This window comes from Anser anser (assembly GCF_964211835.1).
Source record: "Anser anser genome assembly, chromosome: 1".
In the NCBI taxonomy this organism is placed as follows: domain Eukaryota; kingdom Metazoa; phylum Chordata; class Aves; order Anseriformes; family Anatidae; genus Anser; species Anser anser.
The window spans coordinates 167,140,515-167,159,501 of NC_139720.1; the positions used below are offsets into that span (position 1 = coordinate 167,140,515).

The window sequence follows — 18,987 nt, forward strand, 5'->3', positions numbered from 1 at the left end:
GTTAGGCATTGGAATTGGCTGCCCGGGGAAGTGGTTGAGTCACCATCCCTGGAGGTCTTTAAAAGCCGTTTAGATGTACAGCTTAGTGATGTGGTTTAGTGGAGGACTTGTTGGTGTTAGGTCAGAGGTTGGACTCAGTGATCTTGGAGGTCTCTTCCAACCTAGATGATTCTGTGATTGTTTGAAGGGGCAATATCACACCGACATTTCCAGCCAAAGGGAGCCGCCATACACCACTCTATCTTCTTCACCTAGTAATGTCCCAAGAACTTTATTCCCACTGATGTCTGCTTTCTCTACTACATTTATTCATAAGGCCAGCCTGGCCCTGCCCATCCAAACTACTCCTACATTTACCTCTATTAGCGACGAAAACGCCACTCCGCTCCTCCCTCCCGCCCCGCCCAACGGCCCCAACGCCCCGGGGCGGCCGTTGAGGGGCGGCCATTAGGGGGCGGCCCCGCCCTCGGCGCAGGGGGGGGGGTGGTGTCGGCTCGCAGCCCGCCCGCCGCCATTTTGGCCGCGGTCGCGTCGCTTCCGCTGCCGCCCAGTAAACAGGGAAAGAGGGAGGGGAGCGGCGGGACGGGGCGGCCAGACACACAGATAAACGGACAGACAGACGGACGGCGGCGGCTGCCGTGGAGGGGCTCATGTGGCCGCAGCGGAGGCGCCAGCGCGGCCCGTGTCCCGGTTGAGGCGAGGCGCAGCGGGGAGCCGCAAGGTGAGGGGGCTCGGGGTGGGAAGGGAGAGGTGGGGGGCGGCGGAGTCCTCGTGCTCCTCGTCGTAACCCTGATAAATACCGGTAATGCTCCCTTGGTTCCGCCTCGAGTGAGTGTTCGCAGCAGTTTGGGGTGGGGGTGTGTGGGGCTCGCCCCCTCTTTCGCACCGTGTCCCCGCTCCTCCGGTTGTTTCTAGAACAGCCTTACTCCAGGTGTAAACAACGCGGGGAGCTCCGCTAGGCTGCTCCATAATAAAGCGTGACCAGCAGGGTATAAACAGTCGTGCGCTGCCCACACCCCTTTTTATTATTTTATTTTTAGCTGGCATCGTGTGCTTACTCGGCGCTATAAACAACGTTCAGCGTGTGCAGTGTTCCTCCTCCCAGCCGGTGACTGAGCTACGTGGTCATGGCTGAGCAGGACCATACCACAAACGAGATATATAGCTCCCGTTGTGCCCAGCTCGGAACCAAGATGTTATTCTAGGCTGAGAAATTAATTTGGGAAATCTTAACAAGTCGGGCTCCGTGGTATCACACCTCTTTTTATCCTGGTAGAGTTGGGTGGTTTCTTTCCTTCTGTCTTTTGTTTTGTTGCTGTTTTGTTTTCCCTTCTGTCAGTGTCTTAGGTCTTTTAAAGCAAACTTAGTTACAGCAGTGATTTTGAAGAACAGGTCGGTGGTATGTCCTGAGTATGCTGGACGGAATTAAAAGGAAGAGTGATGGTTCAAACACTGAAGGAAGTGTTAAACAATCATTGTTTGAAAAATACATCTGCTGATAATTAGTACTAAGTAATTAGTATACATTAATATGCTCATATGGAATCTTGCATCAGTGTCTTCCTTACTGAAGTTATTTCTGGTGGCCTTGGATTCAAAATGGTTAAATATCTGGACTATCAGGCACACAAACAAAAGAGAACTTAACTGCCCAGCTTCATTTGCCCGTTCTTAATCAAACTTGCAGAAGGGTTTACTCCTTTAATCGTTTTGGTCTTTTTAGAGATCACTTTTTATGGCTCTGTTAATTTCTGTAGGGAAATGTGCATTCTTTCAATTCTGCATTTGTTCTACTATTAGGCATGCTAAGAGGTTGAAACCAATTACGTTTTTAAAAATCTGTTCCAGTACTTTACTGAAACAAGAGAAAGACAAAACAGTCATCTAAGGCTTAAGATCGTTGTTTTTACTCTCTTAGCTTAGACTTTGATTTTTGAGAAAGTTCCACATAGGACTACTTTTCAAAAATCACGATCCTCTCCTTTTCAATTTCAGAAGCATCCAAGATGTCAGTAACAAAAAAAAGTTCTCTGGAAATGCCTTTTTCCATCCACTACTTTTTAATGACATCTTATTTTCTTGGAAGTTTGTGACCTAAAGACCATCATCAGTACAGTTCTAGTGATGATTTTTTTGTCTGTAAAAACTTAAGATAACACCCTGCAACTTCACAAGTGGATTTTGATGTGTGACCACTGTATATTAATTACTTAGAACTCATCAAAGTTGGTCAGTGAGCTCCAAGGTGCAACTTGTAAGTTGGCTGTTGATGACCTGGTCCAGTTCTATCAGTCATGTCTCAGAGGTTCTCTCCAGCTGAAAAAAATCGCAGTTCTGTCAGTAGTGGTGAGTTCCTTGTCATTTCGTCTAGAAAACTGCCAGATCTCCTGCTTGTGTCTTTGAAGAGGTTACTTAGTAAACGGATTGTGAATGCAAATCAACTGTATTCTGTGTGCACAATAGTCCCTAAATGTGATAGGGGAGAAAATCCAGAGTTTGACCCCTGAAGCTGTGATGAAATAGCATGCGAACTAGAAAAATCGTGCACTTACATTAGCTTATTAGCAAAAGATGAGGCAGGGTCTCTGTAAAACAAGACTTGGAGAGCTAAGTCTAACTTCACCACACGTAGTTTTTACAGACAAACAAGAAATGGATTGGAAATCAAATATCAGGCATGTGCCATCTCAATTTTGGCAAGTGAGCAACTTGCATATGGTAATTACTCATTAGAAGCTAGTTGTTTTGAATACGTTTAATGTAGAGTTTAAAAGAATATTTCAGTTCAGACTAGCTTATTGCAGATAAATGCTAAGCATAGTGCAAAAATGTTATTGTAAACATATGTGTGACAGGTCCCCAGTGGATTTGCTAAACTAATTAGCAAAAGGATTAGGTACTTGTTTTGACTATTCAGCTTTCACAGTTGCAAAGTCCACTTCCTTCATCTTTGTTAGATGCAGGTGATTAAAAGTGACTGCATCCAGTTTTATTGCTTTCCCATCTGTGCAGTGAAGATAGCAGCTCAGCCATGGAACTCTCTCTCAGGTGGAAAACTCGTTTCGCCATTGCAGTCATAGTTTGTGTAGGTTTATAGTCGTGAGCTGGGGATCACAGTAAGTAGTTCTCAGGAACTAAGAAAAGGTTTTCTTGCTCTTATGATGGTGAAATATTATGATTGTCTGCAGTGCTAGTGGGATGAAAGAATCAAGAGAGAAATTGTGTTCATCAGCCTTTCATGACAGTATATTCAGGTTTGATTACAGCGTTTTATAAATAGTCACAGACCCCAACTGATAGCTCGCTATTGTCATGTGAGTAGGAGGTATGATTAAAGTGTCTTCAAAGACAGATGAAGAGATGTTGGCTTTGAGAAAATAAGCTGTGATGCATTGGATGATAAAACAGTATGATTTTTTGTATGGGTATCTAGGGTATTGCATTTCGTGTTAAAAAGACCTCTTAAGCTTTTACTTGGTTGTAGTACATAGCAGGGAAAGTTAATTGTCCAGACGCCAAGTGAACTGGACAAGTGTCGTGGTTGTGGCTGGCATAAAACTTATTTTCTTCACAGTGGCTGGTATGGTGCTGTGTTTTGGATTTAGGAGAAAACTAACACTGGTAACACACTGATGTTTTAGCTGTTGCAGAGCAGTACTTACACAGAGCCAAGGACTGTTCAGCTTCTCTCTGCCCTGCAAGCGAGGAGGCTGGGGGTGCACGAGGAGCTGGGAGGGGACAGACCGAGGACAGCTGGCCCAGGCTGGCCAAAGGGATGTCCCATACCGTAGGACATCATGTGGAACAATAAAACTTGGGGAGCTAGGTAGGGGAGCTGCTCAGGGATGAACTGGGCATCAGTTGGCTGGTGGTGAGCCATTTGTCTTGCGCATCACTTGTGTGCTATTACCCCCCCCCCCCCCCTTCTTTCTTACTAAACTGTCCTTATCTCATTGCATTAGTTATCAGACTTCTTTTTTCTCCAATTTCGCCTCCCCACCATCCTGCTGTACGGTTAGCTGCCTGCAGGCTTAAACTGCAAGAACATGTAATAGCGTTGTACCTGTAATTGCACTTGAACACTAAACAAAAATGATTTCACTGTGTGTGAAGTGCATATTTATGGTCCAGAAATCATGGCAGGGTTGGAGGTGATTATACATATCAAGCCTACTCTGCCACCCCGGTTGTCTTAGCTTTTTAGGGACTTGAATTGAGTGTATAGTAGTTTAGTTTGAAGTCTCATTCATAGGCCTTAAGGATGTGGTGTGCATCACATTCAGGCTTTTAAAAATAAATGTGTGGATGCAAGTTCAGTTTTAAGCTGGCGTGTACAAAAGAACACACTTTGATCAACACCTGATGCTAAATTTGAAATGTGCATAGTGGTGTTTTTCATATTAAATATGTAAAGTTACACATAATTTGTTCAAATGAGACCGTTAGGGAAGAAGTATATGCTACTGGGAATGAGGTAACCTTTTGCCTCAGTTTTGCTTAGTTTAATATGATTTTGAAGAAAGTTTGACTCTTCTGTAATCTTTCTTTTTTTTTTTTGTGGGTTGGACCTTCCAGATTGTTTATCGGAAATCTTTCACAATCCCTATTTACTAATCGGCTGGAAAAACTAAAGCACACATGTTCTTGATGAAATATGTTTTTTAAGGATATTGATTTAAAACAAACATACCGAAGTAACCTCTTTGCTTTTAAAAAAGAAAGTTATTTCTGTCTGGGAATAAAAATTAACTGGCCAGATGCAATAGCTCCTAACATGTATACATTCTTCCTTGTCTTTTTTCTACTTTTTTGCCTGTCTTTTGCTTTCTACAATTTCAAATGTTGTTATTTCTGGTATATAGGAGTAGCTGAGCACTATGAATAATAACTGTTCACAGAATAGTTTGGAAGAATGTCTTTCCATTAGTGGGAAAGTGAGGTGATAATCAACCAAAATGGTGAAACAAATTAGGTTCAAAGTGTTCTCAAACACAAAAGCAAAACATTGAAAAGACAGTGGCTATTGTAAATGTGTTGGTGGTGTTAGTGACTAGGAAAGTAATGTTAAATTCACCTATCTAGGTGGTAGTATGATTTTTAGACATGCATTTCAAGCTCATTGCTACTTGTTTTTTTTTTTCATGCAAAATCATGGTTACAGAAAAGGTGCATCTTCACCTCCGCAATTTTCTATAAATACCGTTCTTTTGAGCTGTCTTACACTTAGAAAACTTACAGAAATTTTCTTGTTCTTGCAGAATGAAACGAGGGAGGAAAACTGATGAGGCCAACAACAGTTCATCTGAAGAGACGAGTGAGAAAGAATCCAAGAGACACAAGATTGCAGATGAGAAAGCCATAGTCGCGCAGAGTCCTGACTGGGGTAACCTGCTCCAAGACATTATCCTGCAGGTATTCCAGTACCTGCCCCTTCTGGACCGTGCTCATGCATCGCAGGTCTGCCGAAGCTGGAACCAAGTGTTTCACATGCCTGATCTCTGGAGGTGTTTTGAGTTTGAACTGAATCAACCAGCCACGTCTTACCTGAGGGCTACGCATCCTGAACTAATCAAGCAAATAATAAAGAGGCATTCCAATCACTTGCAGTATGTAAGCTTCAAGGTAGTGTATTTTATAGGCTCCTTTAATACATTTCTAAAAATGCGTTAAACTGTTTTTTTCATTTTATTAGGAATGTTTCAAGGAAATATAATCAAAACAGTTCTGATGATTCATCTAGATCAATATCAAAGCATGAGGAGTACGCTGTTAATATCAGTAATTGAAATACTGATGTTGGCAAATGATAATTGACAAAATCAAAACATTTTGACACTGAAAGTTAAAGAGCATCACTAAATGTTAGGAAAGGCTTATGACGTGATCTTTGTGATTAGGATCGTCAGTTAAGAGGGAATATGGCAGTTCTCAGCCTGGAAGACCTGGTGCTCAGGCCCAGTATGCTGAAGAAATGGGTTCTCCAAATGGGTATAGACACATCTTCTAATTCATTATTTATTTGAATGTATTTTGGGGAACCAAACTTACAGTAGCAATTCTGAGCATGCCTTTTGAAAATAAAAAGAAATGGTTTGTGCAGCAGGGTGGACGTGCTATTTACTTGTTTCTCAGATCTGGCAGGTTTAATGTAGAAAGCATCAGTGTGGGTGGGTAGCTGAGGTACCTCTGCTGGATCATACGCATTGCAACGGCTTGATTTGATACTGGATGTAGACTGGTTATCCTAAGGTTTGCAGGTGTTCCTGTCTCTTTAGCCTCTGTTCAAAGTGAAAATGAACATTCGTCAGGCATAGATCGATTGCTGAGAAGGTAGCGTGGCATGTTGTAGATTAAAGTTGATGTCTTGATCATGCTTTTTACTGTTCCAGAGGCCTACAAAGCTGTCATGACTACTGTACTTAGGAGGGTATTCTGAAAGTGCATCTGAGAGTTGGGAAAGTGCCACTGGAGGCACATTAAGTGATTCAGTTGTGTAGCAAAATGATAATTAAGTGGTGTTTTTTTTCCAGGGTATCCATTTCATATCTGTTGTGGTGTTAACGCTGAAGGTGTAGCTGTGTATGTTCAAATGATAATGTACTTAATTCTCCATCAGCTCTGTTACGAGCTGAGTCACCATAATGGAAGCATCGTTTTCACACAGGGAAGGGTTTATAGAATTCCCACATTCTGATAGGAAATACAGGGATGGGTTTTGGAGCCAAAAGAACGTTCACCTTTTTATTACTTGATGTTGACCGAATACTTTGGAACAGACTGCTCAGCTGACCCTTCACCATGCTAAGTTTTAGCAGAGGATTTAGGAGCGCAGTAAATTGATGGCAAACTATCTTGGATTTTTGATACTTGATTTTTTTCCTTTCAGGGGAAAAAATAAAAAAGGACATTGGTGAAATCTCAGTGAGATTTTCTTCAACCATCACATTACAAAAGATAAAAAACATTAAAGTTTCATAACAGTTTTGATGCAGTATTTCTGAATCAATACATTTATTTTTGTTAAGGTGGACAGTAGCAAGGAATCTGCAGAAGCAGCTTGTGATATTTTATCACAGCTTGTGAACTGCTCTTTGAAAACACTTGGACTAATTTCAACAGCCCGGCCAAGCTTCATGGATTTACCAAAGGTATTTTAATGTATTTTTCTATGTAAAATATTGCAGTGGTTTGTATAGTTTTGTTGTAACTTAATGAAAAGTTTTGTTGTAAGAATATGAATCTTTGGCAAGAATATTTGGCAAAGAAAAATTAGTATTATTGGGCTCTATTAAAAAAAAAAACACAACTGAGATATTCTACTAAGATGGGTATCTGAAGATTCCCTTGCTCTCTGTTTCTTGTGAGAACTTAGTCCTGATTTTATTTTTCAAAGTATTCGTGCCTTTTGGCATCGATGTAATACCGGGTAATGTGTTGCAAATCAGGAGGCTAGAGGCCTTACGTCTGTAAAAGTGGTCGAGTTTCATCACTGTGGGAATTAGTCTTTGATTTCTCTTTAGAAAGTGGTATGATTGTGACTTTTCAGTGCTTTATGTCACAATGAAGTGTTGGATTCTTAGCTGAAGTGCACAGCATTTCTGGAGTCTTTTGTCAGATTTCTACCAAACATGTCTACCAAAAATAAGATTGCATTAGAAGGCTTCTGATCTAAAAGAAGAACCTTTTGTATGTACTTCTGAGCAGCAATTCCTGCTAGTGAAATAGAAACGTACTATTGTGGAGGAGGAGGAGAGTGGTTGTGGCAGCCTGGGCAGCTTGTTACATGCAAGAAGATCTTGGATGTCTGTCAGCCTCAATTCTAGAATCCAGTCGACACGTATGTGAAGAAGCAGTTAGAGCTAAGCTTTTAGCTGGATCACAGTGATGTCATTGCTGATGGCAACAAGGACAAGGAAGAGGTAGGGACAACCTCAGGAAAGGAAGTAGGATATAGGGTTTAAGCAAGGTTAACTACAGAAGGATTATCAATTATTATCCTTGGCAGTGATCACAGCCACGTCATGTATGTACCTTAAATATGTATTTTTAATCCTTAATTTTCAAAGAGGCTTTCGAGTTCTCTTTTTTTTTTCTAGGTTTTTTTCCCTTTTTCAGTGTGCTTTGAGATGTGACCATAAGAAAACCTAAACATTAGTGGGAAGAATTCACAGGCTTAACATGTTCGTTAATGATACTTTGTTTAGCTCTTGTATGTTTTGTTGTTTCTTAATCTGAATGCTGCTTTAGCTTGTCTGTGCATTTTTCACTGGAAGGATGTATTGTGGTCCTATTCAGCTTGCTGAATAAATACTTGTAGTCATTCATGCTATGGTCTTTTGCAGCTTTGATTCTTTTAAAATACAGACTTTCTTCTTCCTAATAAGTTCACATGTGGCCTTTTAAGAATGTGTTCAAAATAAGTCTAAATCAACTTGGCATAATTTGCCTTTTGATATTTACCACTCCAATAATTCTGTCACTGGCAAATGTTGCCAGCAATGATTCTTTTTTATTTGCCTTGACTACTAATGAAGCTAGAATAGATTTGGACCAAGAATAAGTTCCTCTGGGAAGTCGTTGTTAAGAGGCCCATTGGTTGAGAAGCAGCCAAAGATGAATGGATCTAAAAAATAGTTAACACTATGTAATCTTTTATCAGATTGTGTAGAAAGTCTTAACTACTTGGCATATTATCATCATTGGCACTCTTCTCATTTCAAATAATGTAATGTCTGGTGAATATCTGTAAATGACATTTAGCACTGTTTTGCCTTATCTTTTCCCTAAGCACATTCTACATGCATCTTCTAAAGAGTCTGTAATATCAGAATCTCAGGACTGTACTGTGGGCTGCATATATGGCAATATTCAAAAGACACAAAATCATGAGCTTTACATTTTGGCATACTGTGTGTCTTCTGTTAATTCTTCAAACTACAATTTTAGGCACCTGTCCTTTACAAACATGTTTGATTTTCCTTTAACCTTCTATTTAATGACATTCTTAGTAGAGGGAGTTGCGTTCTAAATACGGAGGATAAAACACAATACCAGCACTCTTTGAATATAAAGTAAAAATATTAATAAAGCACCCTTTCCTCTCAGTATGTTATATGTATAATCAGTGTTGTCAGTGCACGTGGGAGTGGTATGTAAAGCCAAAATACTGAATGCTTCTGATTTGAACATTGTTTGCATTTGTGAACTGACTTGGCCAGTTTATGTTAATTTGAAAATATTAATTCCTGCTCTAAATCTAATTGTTTCTGAGCTTTAGCAAAAAGCTCAAACATATCACATAAAAGCAAATACTGTTGCCAAGCCTTTTCTCACATAACTGTATTCAGGATTGTGCATATGGCTCAGTGGCACAGTGTTGAAATCAAAGTAAAAGGTAATTATATGGGATGCTTAGTGTAGTGCATAGAGGAAGTACTTTCTTGTAAATCTTGTAAGAAATCATGATTACAGGCTAGTTACTCAATTCCTTCGTATCAGTGATGACTTCTGTGAATACTGTCCTATCCGTTCCTTAATCTATGTTTTTCAAGGCATTCTGGGCTCTCTGTCTTTACTGGTGAGTTTTGGTCATTACGCAAAGGTGCTCAGGAGCAACCTTCAATGTTGGACCCATATTATTTATGCTGCTTAACTGGCAATTAATTGATTACCTGTTTCCTGGCTCTTGACCACCACAATTGGCTTTCTAAGACAGTAATTCCAACCCTAAGTACTCTGTGTGGGTGGCAGTCAGGCAGTAGTGCTATTTGGCTTTGGGCACTTCCGAATAGTGTGGTCTTGCCACACTTGGCTGTTTGCATCTCACTGGGGCAGCATACCTCACCACAGGAGACTTTCTGCTCTAGAAGATGCTACTTTAAAAATGTGACTTGCAAATTTTCCTTAAAATGAGAGCTGCTGAGCTCTCTATTTGCTTGTGGCCTTCCTATAGCTCTGAGTTCATGCAGGGGGTTGTTCTGGGTCAGGTTGTCAGTTTGTTTAATGTTAGACGTTCTTGTCAAATACTTGGCCTGATAGCAAAAATTATTATACTTAGTAGACATTTTTGAGTAAAACAATTTTTGATTAAAGTGATATCAGATTAATAGAAGGCTCTTTCAGCAAATGCTGTGAATAAGTAAAAGAAAACTAGGATGACAGCATAAAGCCATTGAGGTTTTTTTCAGATACCAATTTCATTTAAACTTTTTTTTCCAGTCTCACTTTATTTCTGCACTGACCGTGGTGTTTGTAAACTCCAAATCACTCTCTTCGCTTAAGATTGATGACACGCCAGTAGATGATCCATCTCTCAAAGTGCTAGTGGCTAACAACAGTGACACGCTCAAGCTGCTGAAAATGAGCAGTTGTCCTCATGTTTCTCCAGCTGGTAAGCTACTGTATTTTGTTTTCTAAAGTGTACACGTTCAATTCTGTCTGAAAACTGGTAAACTGCTGAAAAAAAGGCATGGGGTGACAGTGAGGTTGAATGTGGTATCTACAGCAACTGTTACTAACTAGAATATTAGCTGATTGTCAATCCATCAACCCCACTGCTTTTCTCTGTGGGAGTCTTGCAGATTGACTGCTGAGCTAATAATAAAGCAGTGCGTGCTCTGGACAAGCACATAACCTCTTGCAGAGGTTCAAAGAGCACGTATTGACTTGCTAGTGCATTATTTCTGCAGTGAGTATTTAAGTATTCCAGTATAATTAAGACTTTCCAGGCTGAGTTCCTTTTCACCGGTTAGTTATGTACTGGTTCTGAGTGCTGAAATGCCATGGATTATGAAGATGGTGGCAGTCATTCTGGAAGAAAACAGCTTAATCTTTTGCTGGAGAGCAAGTGCAGGCAGCATCAAAGAAGGGAAGATTTGTTTGAGCTGTACAGAACTTCTGCCATTACCAATTACGCTTAATTAGCACTGTAAGTGTGTAGCGAGAATTAAATTAGCTTGTATCAGAATGAAAATGTTGAAGTTCATTGTTGAATGTCATATTTTGTTGAAGTTAATAGAATTAATGTTTGTGGAAGGTTTATGCAATGCACAGCAAGCGTAAGATTGCTGTCACAGCCCATCAACTTCACACTTCTGGTTTTTGCTGAGAAATGGAAGAGGAATCATAAATAAGATGCCAACAACTTCATTAAATTCCTCCTCTGAGGATAGGTAGAAACTATGGTTACCATCGTTTGCTTCTTGCCAGCGTACTGTAACTGTAAATATTACATGTAAAATGTACCAGCAGGACCCCTAGTATGGGGACAATGATACTGTAGAAAGGTCACAGCGTTGTAATGATAACAAACAAAACACAAACTTAATACTTTTGCCAGGTGTAGCTTGCAGACCAAAGCTTGTGTCTGGTTTTGTAAAAAGTCCTGAGGATGCAGGTTGTTTTGCAGCAGGCTTGTCCAGCGGAGTGTTTACTAGCTTGTTAACTGGAATGTTATTTCCTTCAGAGCTTTGTAGTTATCTATAAGGGGTTGTTTAAATTAGCTTGAGTGACTGTCTTTTCCTGACTTAAAACATAATTTGAGAATCTCTCTGTGCCTGAGGAGTACAGGAGCTGTAACAATGTCTAGCAAGAAGAAGAGGATCCAGCAGTAATTTGTAGCTACGTGTGGGATGTCATTCCCTTGAACTTGGATCCAAGAACAGCCTGGTCATGTCAGCTGTACTAGACTGCACTAGTTTGTGGCTAAGGCTTGCGAGAAGGCTTTATGGAACAAGGGAATGTATAATTTGGGAGAGGATATGGGTCTGCAGAGTTGCTGGACTGGTATATGCTGTTTGATCTGTACTCTGCATTGAAGGAGCAATGGGAAGAAATGGCGGTGCCTGCTTAAGGAACAAGGAACACAACTGTTGTCGTTCCCTGATTTGGAGTGAACAGAATGGGATCAGATGTGCATGTGACAGAACTGGAGTGCTAAGCAAATGGCAGAAGAATTTGATTGCTTAATCTAGGTTTGGGTGTGCCTTGAGATAGAGAGAAAAAAGTAGAACAAAAGAAAGGAGCTGGTATGTGGGTAGTTGGCTTCTTAGTGAGCAGACTGCAAAAATGAGACTCTTGAAAGTGAGAAACTCTGAGCATTGAGACTTACCTGTATTTTTTTCTTATGGGAATGTTGTAATTACCAGGCTGCTATAAATTGTGGAACAACTATAATTGAACCAAAAGGGTCACGAGTTATGTGAAAGCAGTTACTTGTAGATGCGCTTTAAATGTATAACGTGCCTTCAGATTGCGGTTTCAGGGTGAGGGGGAGATGTTTGGTACTAGACTAGCTCATAAGAATGTTATTAGTGAAGGACAGAGGAGAGCAATGCAAGTAGTGCAAAGAGAGACCCCACTACTGCTGGGGTAAAGGAAAAAGATTGATTTCAAGCTGCGAATCACTTCCAAAAAATGCTCTGAATAATCCCTAGCTTCCTGTACAAAAACAGGACAGCATGTTTGGGTTTGGTCTAGAGTGTGTAGTGGCAGTGATGCATTTCTAATCTTTTGTCAGCATACCCAGAATTTCTTCTCCTTGCTGTTTCCAACCTGAACTTCAGCTTGCCTGTAGGACTGCAACAATACCTTGTAAAAATTATTTCTAAATAATTGTTATTTTTAAATCCACATCTATCTGGTGCTATTTATTACTTGAAATACTGCACGTTGCAGTATAGTGGGAATCGAAAGTATTTCTGTAAAGGCTGTGACTCTTTCCAGCTTGAGGGGTGGTAGAGTTGTATCTCTGAATGAAGAGCAGGAGAGAAGAATGGATGCAGTGGCCACATCAGCAGTGTGGTGCACAGCAGAGGGTTTTTGATGCAAATCTGTGCAGTATGCTATCAAAGCAGTTTACCTCTTGGTGGCATGAAGGTTGAGGCAGTGCTTAGGGATGTTGTGGGAATGTCGCACTTGCAGCACGGGCTCGAGGCAGGCCCTCCAGCTGGCTAACCATCTACACAGTGCCCTGCGTGTGGAACTGACAGTGAAGGCAGATCTCATAGCCTGCACGTGATGTGGGTGTGCAATCCTAGACCATAAAGGATCACAGCGAGCTGAACCCCACTTCTTCCTTTTTTGGATTGCACTAGTCAATAACATACCTTTAAAGTTAACAGATGACTTTACGAAGGTTGTAAGAGGGGTGAGTTTATGCTAAATCTGTAGGAAGTCGTTTCCTGAAACTAGTGATGAGAGGAGGCTTGTGAATCCTGCTACTTGAAATAATTCAAACAGCTTCAATAAACCAGCCTATTAGAAAGCAGCATGCCTGAGTATGCTTACATACCACAACTGTTTTTACAGGAAAGAGTTGCAATAAGAGTTGAATTAAAATTCTGTTTACTTAATTTTTATTCATCTATCAATCTTTTTATGTTTGAAATGACAGTACTTGATGCACTTGGAGAAACTCTTGCAAATTCTCAGGTGGAAAATACCTACTTTTTTATTTATTCATTCAATATTTTTACAAATTTCTTTTTTTAGGCTCAATATAGGCTTCTTGAATTTAATAACCACATCTTACTATAAAAAGACAGTTATTTTTCTTCCTATTGCTTCAGAGCCATAGTTGGTTGAGCTCAGGTTTTTCAGTTCTATGTTAGATGTGTTCTCACTTCTGTTAATGAAAATACCATATCCTGAATTTCATCCTGTTGTCTGGGCCATGTGAAATGCAAATGCAGAGGTCTGTGCACTTCTTGTATCTGCAAATAGGATGAATGGAAACTTTATAGGCTGCATTAAACCCTTCTTGTTAATGTCTGTTTCTTCCATGGGCAGTGAGTTGGATTGATTCATTAGAGGGAGAGAGTTTGAAAAAACATTGTTTAGGAATTACTGCTCCCGGTTTCTAGTGTTTTTCCCTCTTGTGCTGTAGCTTTTCCAAATTCCAAGATGTAGAGTTTATCAGTGTTTGTTCCTTCTAGCAGCAATGATTTCTCTATTTAATTAAAAGCAAACATCCATTTGAAGTTTGCATTCCTCAGGTGACAATTTCATTCTTGGCTGCTCAGTCAGCTACAGGCATAGACAGCAGTAGTCCCAGAGCAGGCTATGGAAGTAACTCTATGAATAAGCCCCTTTACAAGAATGAATTTGTATATATATGTGGATTTATGACAGGGCAGAATGGAGTATGCTGTTTATATTTGTCATGCACAAAAATCAAATCCCACAGGAAGGTATACAATGTGTAGCGTATGTCTTTCTTTCCCTGACAAAGAAGTTACAACACTCACGTGAGAAAAGATTTGTCTTCTGGTTGTTCAGTATGATTCTATTTTGATACTATGTCTTGATTGCATGTTGAAATACCTACTCTTTGCACCTTCCTGACGCATAGCAACAAACTAATTCTTATGTTCCTTGTTTGTTTTTTAGTATATTTACCTGCATAACGATGTTCTGTTTTGCCAGGTATCCTGTGTGTGGCTGACCAGTGCCATGGTTTACGTGAACTGGCGCTCAACTACCACCTGCTGAGCGATGAGCTGCTGCTGGCTCTGTCTTCTGAGAAACACGTCCGGTTGGAACACTTGCGCATTGATGTTGTCAGTGAAAACCCTGGGCAGACTCAGTTCCACACCATTCAGAAGAGCAGCTGGGACGCTTTCATCAAGCATTCTCCTAAAGTAAACTTAGTAATGTACTTTTTCTTGTACGAAGAAGAGTTCGACCCGTTCTTTCGCTATGAGATACCCGTCACTCACCTTTATTTTGGAAGATCAGTAAGCAAGGATGTGCTTGGCCGTGTTGGCATGACGTGCCCTCGGTTAGTGGAGCTGGTTGTGTGCGCCAATGGATTACGGCCGCTGGATGAGGAGCTGATCCGTATCGCCGAGCGGTGCAAGTACCTGTCGGCTGTCGGCCTAGGGGAGTGTGAAGTCTCTTGCAGTGCCTTCGTCGAGTTTGTGAAGATGTGTGGCGGTCGTCTCTCTCAGCTTTCGATTATGGAGGAAGTTTTGATTCCTGACCAGAAATACAGCTTAGAGCAGATTCACTGGGAAGTTTCAAAGCATCTCGGTAGAGTCTGGTTCCCGGACATGATGCCCACATGGTAAAGTCCTTAGAAGACTTCAGGGCAGACGGAATAGCACCTTAAACCCAAGTTTATCATGTTGCAATTAACTGTGCAAGCTTACTTAATACTGTAGTTTATTACTGTAAGCCACTGCGTTGTTCGATGGAAAATTATTTAAAAATTATTTATGAAATCCAGAGTTAAAAATGGAAATCACGAATCACTCAAACCCTTTTTCATCAAACAAAACCTGTTTTCCGTTTTAGATTTTTTCATTGATGGCTCAAATTTTTATGGAAAAAAATTAAGCATTGAAATGTACCTGCATACTATTAGTATCAATATCCCCATCCTTTGATTTTTATATGCTAATATTGAATGCAATTGGATTTGATCTAAAAGCAACATAAATTGCATGCTCTGCAGACTCTGGCAATTCTAAATCCAGTTACCTAGATGACAGGATCAAGATTATAAGGAAAATTGAGGAGGCTGTGAAATATGTATATTCTTTTATGTAAGAGTTGTAAAAAGCAAGAGCAATACACAATATTGTAAGTTAGATAATTAAAATACTGAATTCGCTACCTTATTCAGCAGACTATTAGATCCATCTAAAATTTATTTAGAGTGTAAACAGTAGTGAGAGCTACCACAAGTGGTTTGCTTTTCTTTTTTTTCTAGACGTTTTAATATAGTTTGCTTATGGGGTCTCAGATTCGCGTCTAAACCTGTTTTAAGGTATTTTATGTCTAGCTCAGGAAGCGCAAGCATTCTGGGGAAAAATGTAGATACATTGTATTTAAAAACACATAGGAGTTAATGAGCTCTTCCTGCACATTAACCAGTTTTGCAGCATTTGCAGGGTAGATGGAATGATGTACAGTTTATTAAAGGGACGCTGCAGTGTTTAGTGGGATGACATGGATGTCAACAGTGTGAGATGAGAGAGGTAAAACTTTGGTGACCAAGAACCTTTTAACTAAATCATAGATACATTGGTTGCTTTCAGTTTGAGGAATAACGGTATTGTAACAATTGCTTAAGCTGTATAAACTAATTGTACACTGTAAATCTGTTTCAGAAATGTTTATGTATAAAGTGAATGTTTGATAGATGATCATTTTGTATACCTTTTAATTCAGCTAGTTCAATCATTTCATATTTAAAAACCTAAAAGCAGTAAACTTACGTGAAGTAGAGCAGTAGGCAAAAATTTGTTTTGAATATTTGGTAAATATTTTTTTAAAAGTTTTAGTCTTAAGTGGTGTAGGCAACATGCAGCCTGTGATTTGGGTGTGGCTTGTGACTTCATTTCTTACTGCCAACAGTTACATTATTTTTTCCCTCTTCTATTTCCCTCTATTAATTGGTAACACTAAAGTATTGATGCGACTCATGAATGTGATTTTGAAAGGTGTGATTGGCCGTCAGCAAGGAAAGCTTCTCCGGCTGTACTGAACTTAGCTGGTGGCTTCTCCTTGTTTGAGCTGTACAGCCGATTCTGGTAATGAGTAGGTTTCTAATGCCTGATTTCAGTAACGTTTATCCTAATGTAAAGTTCAGTGGTAATATGCTTATGAGCATATTTAAGTTCATAACTGTATTTTGAGCAAGCACTGCTCAGTGGACTGGATGTCTTTATAGGGGAGTTACGTTTCTGTAGAGCTGTGGGATTTAAAAATTGCAGTTTATGAAATACACATTTTTGTATTAGAATTTGTTAATGTAATACTATAATATGCATTTATTTGTATAAAAGGTGTCAATATATATAGCCCGTGACATTAAAAAAAAACAAAACACCAAAACAAAGCTCAGTGTTTTTTATATTCTGACTCTCAAAATTGCCTGTGTGGTGAAGTTGAGTAACGTTAATAATCTGGGGAAGAGGGGAGTGTTTTCGCTAAGTTGGCGTATGAAGTAACCTCATCTAGTAATGCAGATAAAACCTCTTTGGACCTTGGCTGCTCGTGTTCTGATGCTGCCAAGGTAAGCGATACGTGGTCTGTGGCTTGCTGCTGTGGTAGTGGGAATAACCGAAAGGTGAGATGGATAACCCGGATACCACAACTTCCTCCTGCCAGGAACTCACATCTTCGAATTCCAGCCTTCTGCTTCTCATGGAGAGAAATCCATCAGACCCTGAGGTAGCGAGCGTGCCAGCGTTTGAAGGCTTTATGTGCAGTTGTAATTGAACTGCTCACCCCTGCAAGGTAATGTCTTTTTCTGAGAAGGTCTCTGTTCTGTTGCATAAACTTCTGTACCAACAAAGAAGGACTTCTTGATGTGACACACACTCAGTGTTCAAGAAGAAAACCACTTGAAGCAATCTTCTGTCTCTTTAAGGTTTGCAGTTTTTATACATCAAACCAATCCTCAGCTCAACTAATCTGGCTATAAAACTTCCCAGGCAAGTCTACGTATCCTCAGGAAAGGCTACAATGCTCCTTTTTAAACAAGTATTGTTGTATTTTTATTTTGCTTTTTACATATTGGAATGATTGGATGATTTAAAAACTTAAAAATCTACAATGTAACTTGTAATAGGAATATCGTACATAGGCTGTCACAGAGCCACTAGAAACACGAACATGTCTTACAGCTGTATAAAATGATCTTTCCTGGGTTCATCTTTCTCTTGTTTTCAGAAGATAATCCCATGTTAGATTGATTGTCCAGTTTTTGGGTAGTTGTTAATGCAGGCCGTGACAAATCGTATCTCTGAACACAAGTTTTACATCACTTCAGTATTTGGATACAAAACCAGTCTTAAACTCGATGCCAAACAGCTGAGATAATCCTGACACTAGCTTAAATTGTATCAAAATGGGAGTAATTTAACAGCAACTACATACGTTAATTTGGTAGTTTCCTGTGATTTGCCTAAAGCTACAAACTTGTGAATTTAAGTGGGTTTTGCAGGATTTTTTTGTAAGAAACCTTCAATAATATTATGCAAACATATTTAACTGCATAGATACAAACTAAAAGTATCTATTCCAGTTGATGTTAAAAGCTTGCTTCATTTTCTGTTAATTTAAAGCAGAATTGAACTGTGGCTCGTTACATTTGGAGTAGGCCTGATGAAAGCCTGAACACTGTTACTTTGCTTCAGAGGGACCTGTTCAGTGTCTGGCTGATCACAGGTGGGGTTGTAAAAGTAAGTTCTGCTGCTTTATCAAAAACTGGAGCATTGTGTTAATGAGGAATTTATTTTTTTAAATTCTTAAAGTAACTCAGAACTTCAGTGTCTGTAGTTCAGGCTACAAAATGAGAATTAATTTTCCTAAAATACTGGTGCTGTAGAAACAAATACCTTGGAGATACGGTTTAGGTTTCCTTGTATCAAAACTAGGACAGTGAACCAACAATTAACCTTAGATGCTCCATAATATGATCTGTTCATCTGTTTCATTAGCTTTCTCTTGCAGGATTACATCCGATGCTGGCTGTTGTAGTTCTGTGCTTTGAAATAGTGACTGGGGGGCATCTTCTGCATCCTCTTGGTGTTTCATCGCAAAAAGCAAAGGAACGCAGGAAGCTTAGCTGTTGTGTTTTATGAGTAAGGAGAAATACTCGTGATTCCTTATGTTGTACTTCACCTGTGTGTAATCTCATGGATGGATATCAAATACATGTTAAAGAACCATATGATCAAGATTGCCAGTTTGTTGGCCTTAGTCAGGGGCCATTATTTCAAAGACCAATTAAACCATTAAGGCAAGAGCTTTGGCAGATGTATCATACCCCCTTTGCTATTTTAACCTGCAGGAGCAGTATTTAATAGATAAAGTGCCACCCCCTGACCAAAGACCTGAATGTGGGGAGTCCGAAGGTGGGAGGATACGTGGCATAGGAGGGAAGGAGAATTAAGTTTAATTTCTGAATTCCGTAGCTTAAGTCTCTGAAGGTAACAAGTCTGGGCCGGGAGTCCTGTAGACCTACCTGATGGCTCA

General features: G+C 39.9%; 1 protein-coding gene across 2 annotated transcripts; it reads left to right on the top strand.

Moving 5' to 3' along the window:
• Positions 1-468: 468 nt before the first annotated feature.
• On the top strand, positions 469-16,843 carry FBXL3 (F-box and leucine rich repeat protein 3). Of its 2 annotated transcripts, XM_083820560.1 has the most exons (5): positions 473-721; positions 5,259-5,622; positions 7,026-7,148; positions 10,219-10,390; positions 14,425-16,843. In XM_083820560.1, the coding sequence occupies exons 2-5, from the start codon at positions 5,260-5,262 to the stop codon at positions 15,066-15,068; spliced, it is 1,302 nt and encodes a 433-aa protein (XP_083676686.1). In that variant the 5' UTR covers positions 473-721; position 5,259; the 3' UTR covers positions 15,069-16,843. The 2 variants fall into 2 exon arrangements, with proteins under 2 accessions (XP_083676687.1, XP_083676686.1); XM_083820561.1 differs by lacking the exon at positions 7,026-7,148 and having other exon boundaries at positions 469-721.
• Positions 16,844-18,987: the final 2,144 nt, after the last annotated feature.

Excerpts from the sequence above, each read along its gene's own strand:
- FBXL3 (XM_083820560.1), top strand. The coding sequence starts at position 5,260 with ATGAAACGAGGGAGGAAAACTGATGAGGCCAACAACAGTTCATCTGAA. Across the intron at positions 5,623-7,025 it reads TGCAGTATGTAAGCTTCAAG|GTGGACAGTAGCAAGGAATC; the intron begins GTAGTGTATTTT and ends ATTTTTGTTAAG. Across the intron at positions 7,149-10,218 it reads GCTTCATGGATTTACCAAAG|TCTCACTTTATTTCTGCACT; the intron begins GTATTTTAATGT and ends TTTTTTTTCCAG.